General features: G+C 44.0%; 1 protein-coding gene across 1 annotated transcript in view; it reads left to right on the top strand.

Moving 5' to 3' along the window:
* LOC142803472 (adhesion G protein-coupled receptor L2-like) overlaps positions 1–9,308 on the top strand; it is a 19,971-nt gene extending 10,663 nt beyond the window's left edge. The window contains exons 4-6 of the mRNA XM_075888589.1: positions 4,701–4,833; positions 7,862–7,963; positions 8,711–9,308. Of these exons, the coding sequence (XP_075744704.1) occupies positions 4,701–4,833; positions 7,862–7,963; positions 8,711–8,911 (436 nt within the window). The 3' untranslated portion in view covers positions 8,912–9,308. The remainder of the gene's footprint in view (positions 1–4,700; positions 4,834–7,861; positions 7,964–8,710) is intronic.
* The last annotated feature ends 709 nt before the right edge of the window (positions 9,309–10,017 follow it).

The raw sequence follows: 10,017 nt of genomic DNA, 5'->3' as shown, positions 1-10,017 counted from the left end.
GTGATGTCTGCTGTACAGTTGAGGAAAAAAGGAACTGGGGAGTCTAAATTGTGATTTTATAGCTTTTAAGTGAAACCAGACAAATAAACAAGTCAAGGTGTAGTACTGAATGATCGGCCAGGATTCTGAATAAATGCGTAGTTGAAAATGTTTTGGCAGACATTTCACGGCCCCTTCAAATACTTCTTGTCCACGGACAAGGAAATGGTCACAGTTCATAGCATAGTTGAAATTTTCTAATTACCCACAAAGTATTCAATGAACGTTTAGCGTTCAACTGTATCTAACAACGGGACTGCTTTCGTCCCGATGTTCCTCTTTCCAAAAGGAGAGCATGTTTATCAAACATCCCACCCTCGATAATGAGTGGAGTGGCGTACGTATTCATAAATTCATGACATAGTATTCATATATATAGTACACAGTATATGCTATATAATATATCTTATTTTTGTATAGTATTCATACAATTATTTCTGACTTTCGTGTGCTTTTTTTAATATATTGTGAGCACAATATTCACTGTGTTGGTTCTTGTTGATTTTGTCCTGCTGCGTATTTTCCGCTTTGTCTCTCCTAGGTTTAGTACATCTTCATTATGAGTGAGTGAGTGAGTGAGTGAGTTTGTCTATATATGTTATACTTACATTAAACTTCGTATACGTGCACTGTGAAATTAGGTTCTGTAGCGTTAAGTTCACATCAAATAAATAAATACATATGACCACCTCACACGACATCTTTTTGCTCCATGTTGCATCAAAAACACTTCACTTTAGCAAACGAAGACACAATTCGCGAAGGCTGCTGCAGGCGGAGATAGTGATGAGGCCCTGCTAGAATTAACTCGCTCTGTTTGCTTTGTCAGTGATAAAGCGCCGCATGCCTCGTGACTTGCCCGTGGAGGTTGAAAGCTCTCAGACACCCTGTCATTCCTTTGAGCAAGTTCACGTGCAGCGTATAACGTCCTGCTTTATCGTCCTCGGAATGCACGTCTCTTTTTTTACGCTTCCCATAAAATAGAGCGCTCTGCTTGAAGTGAAACGACCACGACGTCTCCGAATTCTTGCTTTTGCAGTTACAGGCGCTGCGCCATGTCAACAGCTCTATCAATAAGCGACCACTTTGATGTATTTGCAGCCGCACAATGGGTCATCAAAAGCACCTTAGTTACTAAAGCTGGCGTAAGTTTATCAAAATGTATGCGCACATGTGCCCTAAAATGCCTAAATTGAGACGTAGTTGTCCGCCTTGGCAGTTACCGATGCGACATTGAATGCAGGCACTAATCGTAAACTGACCTCAAGAGTGGTGAATCGTTTTTTGCTTTGTTTTGTTTTTCTTTTCTTTTAACTCTGGAAATTGTGAGCGCTACTGCTGCTGTTTTGTTGTTGTTGTTGTTGTTGTTAGTTCAAGAAATCGGGGTGATGAGCCAGTGTCTCCCTATTCACTCACACTCACTCACTAACGGTCGTGGCAAAGGCGGGCTTGATGATTAAACACTTTAGTCTAATATGACTTAAAATTACTTGCCGGTGCCGAAACGTAGCTGCTCCTTGTACACGTCACTAACACGCCTCTTTTTTTGTTCAATTGTTCTGACATCCTGATTATTACCAAGTAGTTGGGTGGGAGAGGGACTTGTAGAAAAAAATGAGTGGTGAGAACTGTAACTGAACATAAAGAAAACTCGTCAGTGTGGTCACTACAACAAAGGCGGTTGTCAGTAGTGCCACTTACGTCGCCACATGCACGGTGCTAAGCCATCTTCAGTAACACTACATGTCTCAACGCCCTTAGAAGCGAAGTTTAGAGATTGCCGCGCTCTCTAAACTTCGCTTCTAAGGGCGTGAGACATCAAAGAAAGCGCGAATTTATTCTGTTTTCGGTGTATTTTTGCGTTTGTGAACATTTGCTGGTGTATTTTTCGTTTCCGCTTTGTATTTTCGTTTCGCATTTCCGTTTGGTATGTTTTACGAAACGAACAGAACTGTGATAGGCGCATACGCGAAAAAACCGCTTGGTTAGTACAATAAACAATTTGAGACTTTGTTAATTTTTCGTCGTAACATACCGAAAAAAAATAAAGTAGTGATTTAAAAGCCCAAGAAGTTAATGCTCTACACCTGTTGACGCTTGTGACATCCTATATCGTGCGTTGTGGGCGCAGAAAATTTTGGGTTTCGCCTTGCGGCTGAGACCCCGCTGATGGCGACAGCGAAAATGAACACGAGCAGCAGAGCAATCTTTGCAGTTGGCTACAGTTCTTATCGGCTTTGAGCTCACGTGGTTTTTCACTGCGCGATATGACTGGTATTCTTCAGCTTCTTTTTTTTTCTTGTGAGCAATAAAGTATACTGGTTAAAACAGATAACGTGAACTGTGCTCCTGTTCACACACACTTGTTTCTTTTGCATCGTTCGGATCCGACGATGCAGGCAAATGTGATGAAAGCCTCCTGCTTAAGTACCACCTTGTACAGCGGTGGTTATCAGCCACATCATTTTGTATACGCTTGAGCCCGCCCGACTGCACTCTGTGGTAGTGCGGCACCAGGTACTACAAGATGATATTCATTCAAACAGCGAAATAGTATACATTCAAATATTCAAACGGCTTGACAAAAAGGGGGTTCAGGGCCTTCGAATTGACTTTTTTACACGGGCCACTTTGATACAAAGGTCCCATGTAGCACCACTCTCAGTGTAACCAGAACGAAAAAAAAAATCCTCCGTTACAAGAGTCATTTCGTCGTAGGGACGGTCTCTGTAGACGAGCTAGCCTGCGCAGGGAAACAAAATATCGCTCCGTACTCAGCTTTCTTCGCACGGTTTATCTGTGAAGGAGTAAGTATCGCTCAGCTGATAATGCGTGTGTTTTGGGCCTTTAACGATCCGAGCGAGAACCTCGCGCTTTGACAAGAGGCTGTTCTTTCGACGTCCTATACTGCGTAGAGTATGCCGAGGATAGACTATGCTAAGTGTACTTGCGAAAATTCCACACTCGCACATGAGCACGCGCTACGGTCTCTGCTTTGTTTGCATAGAAATGTTGCGGATTGGCTGAAACCTAAGCCTTCTGGTAGGCATAAAGGTCTTATGAAGAACTCGTTTGGTTACAAAGAGCCCGTCTGACAGAAAATATGGTGCCACCTTCCGCACCATTGTACCTGAATGAATAGTCCCTATGATCGTGAAAAATAATACTCAGGAGCTCACGGCGGAATCGAACCCATGAGTTCTGCGTGATAGACAGGCGTTCTACACATATCGTCACGTCGCTCCAGCGGTCTAGAGGAAGTTTATTGAGGTCTGAGCAACAGAGCTCTTATGCCGAGCGCGTCGGTTGGGCTTGCTCGCTAAAGCGGGGTCACGCACGCCCTTCTTTCCGGTTTGTGGTCTGAGCATTCGTCTTGGCATACGACCCTTTACTAGAAGCATGTGGCAATATGATATCGGCGCACGGAGTTAGTTACGAAAATTCTAATTAGCTCTCGGGATAATTATCAAGCAATAATTGAACGAGTTCATTCAACTATCACACTGTTTTCTTGCGAACAGCTGCAATCACTGCAGCCTTCGGTAAAGCAAATCTTAGTTACGCGCACCTTCATACGTAGCCTCTGTGATCCGCTTCGGTAGTGCAATGACGCGCTGCCAGAGTGTTGCAGAGGCCACGCCGAAGGAAGCGCAGCTTAATTTGTCAATGTAGTGTCACTGTAGTGGGTATGTGTCATTAAGATGGCGCATACCCACTACATAAGTTTTCTTTCACTCCAAGGTCTACACAAGTGAACCAAACGTTTACTGGCACCTGAGGCTGACGCTACGTACACTACACATGGAGCATTATGGTTGCTTGAAGCTTTGTTGTCTGTTTCCGTTTTCATTTTAGATATGTATGTTTGTAGAACAACCAACTCATGGAGTGTTGGACAACGCGACGACGGCAGTCGATCTTTTTTTTTTCAGCACAGGTGTCATGCAGTGATTTACACGCAAGAACACATTATCTTTACCACAGGTATTGTTTGCTCTCAAAGCGGGTGACACAAGAGCACATTTCATTGCCCGGCACCCTTCACTACGGGGTTTACAAGGGGCACTAAATAGAAACTGTATAATGGTTCAACTTCGTAAATTGTACTTTGACGACTGTGATGTCGTGAAGTTCACCGTCATAGGTTTATTTATAGAGGATAAAATCAAATTCAGCGTCTCATTTTTCAATACTGCGCCATTTTCTCCACGTGTGACGTCGTAGATTTCAAAGTCTTCTGGGGTAATCGGCTCAACAAGGTTTCTTTAAACTCATTGTGTAAGTACATGGCCTCCGCAAAGTACAATGTACTTAATTTCTACCGCTTACGAACAATCCACGCGCTGATAGGCGCCATCAAAATATGAGACGTCATGAGAAACGGTGCGCCACTCACATTTCCTTTTTGCACGTTTTCTCGTTTACTAAGCGTCATCTCGCTACAAGCGAGGCGTTACTGGTATCGTGAAGGAGTCGTTTACTAATGCGAAAAAAAACGTGTTGCTCTTTAGCGTCCTTTTAAAGTTTCAAAGACATGCAGTGTAATTAGGAGCCAATGAAACCGACTTACGCGAGTACGTGAAACTCATGGGCGATGTTTGAACAGGTATAATCTGCGTTAACACGCGGCGTTGATGCATCTTGTTCCCTCTTTGTTGCAGGCGCTGGATTAGGACGACGGTGATAATGCTGCCTCTTTTGGGACTCACCTGGCTGCCGGGATTTCTCATTTTAGACAGCAAACCGGCGTCCGTGGTGGCGACGTACGCCTTTTGCATCCTAAACACGTCACAGGCGAGTACCGCGAAACGGTATAGCACAGATTATGTAGTTGCGTATTCTCAGCTGCGGAGTCTCGTTTTATACCTACAACACACGTCACTTCAAAACCATGTTCCCAGAATTCCGTGATTTTATCGTTTGGCAATTGTTATCATCAACATGCGGGTGTGTGCACTGCTTCTTCAGAAACGTACTTACTTTTTTCGTTTCTTTTGTGTAGGTTTACTTGTTTTTTACAAAAAATAATAATAAAATACTGAAAAGTAACAAAAAAAAAGAGGCAGGAGAGTTGTCTATATATGAGTGCCACACAGAACGAGCAACTGCATGAAAACCATGACGATCCGCTCAACACTAAGGGACGCGTTTTCATTTGGTGAACGGTGCGTGAAGCAAGTCGTATGTACTCATGAATCTGCAGGGAGAAGACCATAGACTTACAAATAGCACTCGTGTGGGGTGGCTCTGAAGTAGCACCAACAGGTTCTTACAGCCTGCGCATACTTCTTTACGTCATCGAGTTAGCGTATACAGCAAGGGGTCTGCGAATGTGCGAGCGTTCACGGAATGTAGACATTTGCAGAACGTAAACTACTCGCCGGATAGCCTTTACGTTTACGGCCATATTTTGCAACTACACCTTCGTTCGTGGCAATTCACGATATCTACTTTGCGGAGACTTCATCTGCCGAGTCAAGATACGCCTATGCACATGTACGGGAGATCCCGTTGTGTCAGCCGGGTTAAGATAAGCCTACGTACCAGAGATCCCCATGTTTCAGCTGGGTTAGGAAAAACATCGAACAATACGTCGGACCCTAGTTTGCTCCTAAGCGCTCAAAGTTGGCACGAACGAGTGCGAAAAAACACGAGCGCTCTGAAAGGAGCGTCATTGTGTTTGACTGGTGCACTTCAAGCCATTGAAAACCCTCAAAAGTGTCGCGTCGGCTCGCGGTATTTCTCATTAGGGGCTGTGGTTATTTTTATCATAGCGATAGTGTTAACAAGTGCGAAAAAGGTCACACCATATCCACGGACTTAATGATGATGAGTAGGGCGAAGCGTCCGTCTGTTCCTTCGTGCATCCGTCCGTCCATCCAACCGTGGGTTGATCTCTCCACCCACACGTCTGTCCGCCTGTCTATCTGTACGTCCATCCATCTAGTGAACACTCCAAGTACCACCATCTCGCATCTTTTAATCATTTATACCATATATACAAATACCGCCATCTAGTGGACATTCTAGGAACTAATCAGTAGGTGGCTACCTACATACATCGAGGACGCACGACCCACGTCTTCAGCAGCTTCACCCCTAATGTATATCCCCTGTGGCACATAACCACTCTCTCAGACATGTGCCACCGGTGGTTACAAACGATAACGGGATGAATGGGTGACGCCATAAGAAGCTTCTCCCCTAAATAGAAACACGATTTGCAGGGTTACTGCATCGTTTGACCCTTTGTCGAGACTGCATGAAATACGTAAGCGCCTAAAATTACGAGTAATAAATGCCCATTGCGCAGAGTTGAACACTTAAAACATGGCGTGAGAAGTGCTTTACTTTTTCTTAGCTAGCCACCATAGTTGGTTAGTTTGGCACTTATGTGTCCCGCAAGTTTGGTCAGTGGTGGTTACAAAAATTTGCTATGACTGATCTTGTGGAAACCAAATTTGCCGCGTGATTGCTAAGCAATGCTGGTTTTGATTTACAGAGATTTAGCTTCACTACTGGTCTTGGTTGAGGTAAGAATGAGGAGCAGTCCACAGGCTTCGACTACACGAAGGGACAAGGGAACCAGTCATACACTACGAGAGGACCCGCAGATGCTGCTTCGCGCTGTCAGCGCTCTCTGTGCGAAAGCGCAGTTAGGATGGATAGATGCTATGGACCTCCCCTTCATAAACGGGGCGGTGACTTGTTTGCCACTAGGCTCATAAAAAAAGAATCAAAAGAAAACTATCTTTCTATGCCAACTTAATGCCTTATTACTTAGGATAAATTGATCTTATTGTAACTAACAAAAATATGAACTCATGTTCCACCTCTCCGCCCCTTTGGGCAGAATGCTTAGATGCATTCAGCGCCTCTGGTGGTGGTGGCGCAAAAGACTAAGCTTTAGCAATGACCTACGAGATGGCGATTGATTTATATATGGGGTTTAACGTCCCAAAACCACCATATGATTATGAGAGACGCCGTAGTGGAGGGCTCTGGAAATTTCGACCACTCGGTGTTCTTTAACGTGCACCCGAATCTGAGCACACGGGCCTACAACATTCTCGCCTCCATCGGAAATGCAGACGCTGCAGCCGGGATTTGAACCCGTGACCTGCGGGTCAGCAGCCGAGTACCTTAGCCACTAGACCAACGCGGCGGGGCTGCGAGACGGCGAGCACGCATCGTGTTCACAGCGCACGCCTGCCATCTAGGAGGCCACGCTTTAGCCAGGCCCTCCAAAATCGCGCTCGACCTCGGATGCTATGTTTCAGCCACTGTTAGTTTTTGCGAAGTCACCGCACTATCTCTTCATTGAACCTTCTATAGGACAGCGTTTACCTCGACAGAGTTTGCAAGTCAAATCAGCCCAAACAGGCATTTTCTATCTGATATTTCACCCGCAAAAGGCTGCACCTCAGGTAATCGATTTGCTGCTTCCCAGGAACGTGATTGCGACAAACCTCAACTTTCATGACGCCACACGAGCTCGCCTCATTAGTTTGTTGGCTTCCGTATTGTGCGAGTACAGCTTTGAGGAGTAGGCTGAAACGTATTTGCCATATATTACAGATTAGAGTCGGGGTATGCCTTCGCCATGAGCACTTTTTGTCGAGCGTCGTAGCACAGATGGCCCTAGCGCCATCACTGGTCTGTGTCGCACTATAAAAAAAATACCCCTTGGGTATGGCAGCTTGCTTAGACAGTACACTTTTGCTGTGAGCAATACAAGCTGGTTCCTCAGAGTTTTTCCTCTATTTTATTTGCACCACCTGAAGTGCAAGCGGGCTGATTGATCTAAGTTCATCATCACCAGGGCTGTGCATTGTTCCTGTTCCACTGCGCCCTCAACCGAAGCGTCAGGCGGGTGGCGATGAGAAAGTTCAAGTCTAGCCAACTCTTCGATCGCTGCCTTCCGGTAAGCAGACTATTTTCGCAGATTTGATAGCAATTATGTTGCAGCAATTGAAATAATCGTTGTAGCAAAGATTGATGTAGGGTGTATTGTTTTAGGCTGGTATAATTAAGCAGTGTAATGCGCTACGCGTCAAGCGAGTCAGTTCACCGAGATCCATCATTACTTCTTCAATTACTTCTTACTAAAATGTGCTATGTCTGCTTGCTTTATGACATCGATATTCACCCGAAAAAGGAAAGAAATGTAACAAAGAACAGCTTATCGGAGGACCAAAGCTCAAGCATGGGAGTTTGAACAAATTGATTTTGTATATATTTGTTCAACAATGTATAAGTGCTCTGAATAAAGTATACATGCATTATACATGAACGTGAACTTTTGGTCAAGTAACTTCAAGGTAATTCAATTGCGTTTCGTAAGCAATGGTAACGTAATTTCATGACTGACAGCCAGCCCAAACTTGTAATGTAAATTAATAATTTTTTCACAGTTATGAGAAGTAAATATTCATGATTTTAGTACTTTTATAGCAATTTTACCATCTCTATATTGTTATTACGAATTACGAATTTATCATGTATCTTTATCACTTAGGAAAAGCCAGCTCGATACTTCCGCAGTGACCGCCACGAACAATGTGGTACTGACACAATACGCGAATGTTCACATAATACGCAAGTAATACGCCTGTGTTCACTGCTGATGCCAGTATAGATACCGCAACACGCGTATCATTGTTTACCGCAGGTGCAATGGCGGCAGAACAGCAACGCCGAAGAGCGCGGCAGTTCCTCTACGGTGAACTCCGAGAGCAGGGTGATAGCCACAATCTTTGGCAAACGCGGAAGTGTGTCCTTCGATTCCGGCGAAGCAGCCGTGCACGACCCGATGGCGGGAAAGTTCACCAGTACTATAAGCAGCAGTCTTTCAAGTGCACACGGCATTTAGTGCAGTCATGCTTGGCACAAATTGTTTCGCCTAATCTGCTTGAAGGCATCTTCTTCTATCGCTTTCGCATTTGCTCTCATAGAAATCTTAGCGCTCATATGTTGTCGAATGTCAAAATGTCTAAGTGACTTTCATGTGCTCTTGCAAACCCTTTTACATAATCTATTTTGTTTTCAAAGCAGTGTCAGTGCTTTTTACTGTGTTGAATTCCACCCGTCACGAAACATATGAATTTGTCTTGAAGGGCATCCGGTGCTTTTCTTAATTCACGTCAAGTTTGTGATTTCAATTATGTATCTCACTCAATAAGCATAGCCGCTGCTGGGAAGAGCACCGGCATCTCCTATAAATGTTCAAATTAAAAAGAAAAGTCCTCAACGTGAATGCCATTGAAAAAGGGTATCTTATATTTCTTCATATAATGACAAATGTGACATATTTCTTTGATAACTCGGCAGCTGAACTTATATTTGAATCCCTAACACAGGCTTAAATTAGAAGCTTAAAAACATGCAATGTTTTAATTGCTAGATTCAGTGGAGTCACGAAATATTATTTTAATTATGGGCCTCAGTGCGCACTTCAGATAACATTCAAGCCAAGCAGCGCTAGTGGCGTCCCGGCGGCCTCGAAAAAATACCAACCCCGCCACTTTTCAGGTGTCAGCCACCTAAATGTGCTGGAAAACACATCGGGCCATCGGCAATCATTTCTCAGGGTGCACCCTTTTGGAACTCCAGAACACTTCTTTGTAAACTTCAACATATATTACTTTTTATCAGGTTTGGTGGCAGATACTTCTCAAGTGTTATCAGGTTTATACCATAAGCCGACATGGTTTAAATATTTTAAGAAAAGCTAATAATATATTGAATAACATTTAAAAGTTAATTACAATACCATGTAATAAAATATTTACAGAGAACATGCTACTTTTAGTGAAAGTGAGCTTCGTAGACAGGCTGAATTCTACAACCAGGGCGCGAAACCAAAAGAGCAATATATTATTTTGCTTCACAGGCTCCTTTCATAAAAAGTGCGCCGTAGTGCAATGCGTTTTCCCGTTACACTGACAGATGAAGCCACCTCATCGCCGTTGAAAATTT

The sequence above is a fragment of the Rhipicephalus microplus genome, chromosome 1 (assembly GCF_043290135.1).
Source record: "Rhipicephalus microplus isolate Deutch F79 chromosome 1, USDA_Rmic, whole genome shotgun sequence".
Lineage (NCBI taxonomy): Eukaryota > Metazoa > Arthropoda > Arachnida > Ixodida > Ixodidae > Rhipicephalus > Rhipicephalus microplus.
The sequence above is the reverse complement of the archived record's forward strand: the minus strand, read 5'-3'. Positions and strand labels throughout refer to the sequence as shown.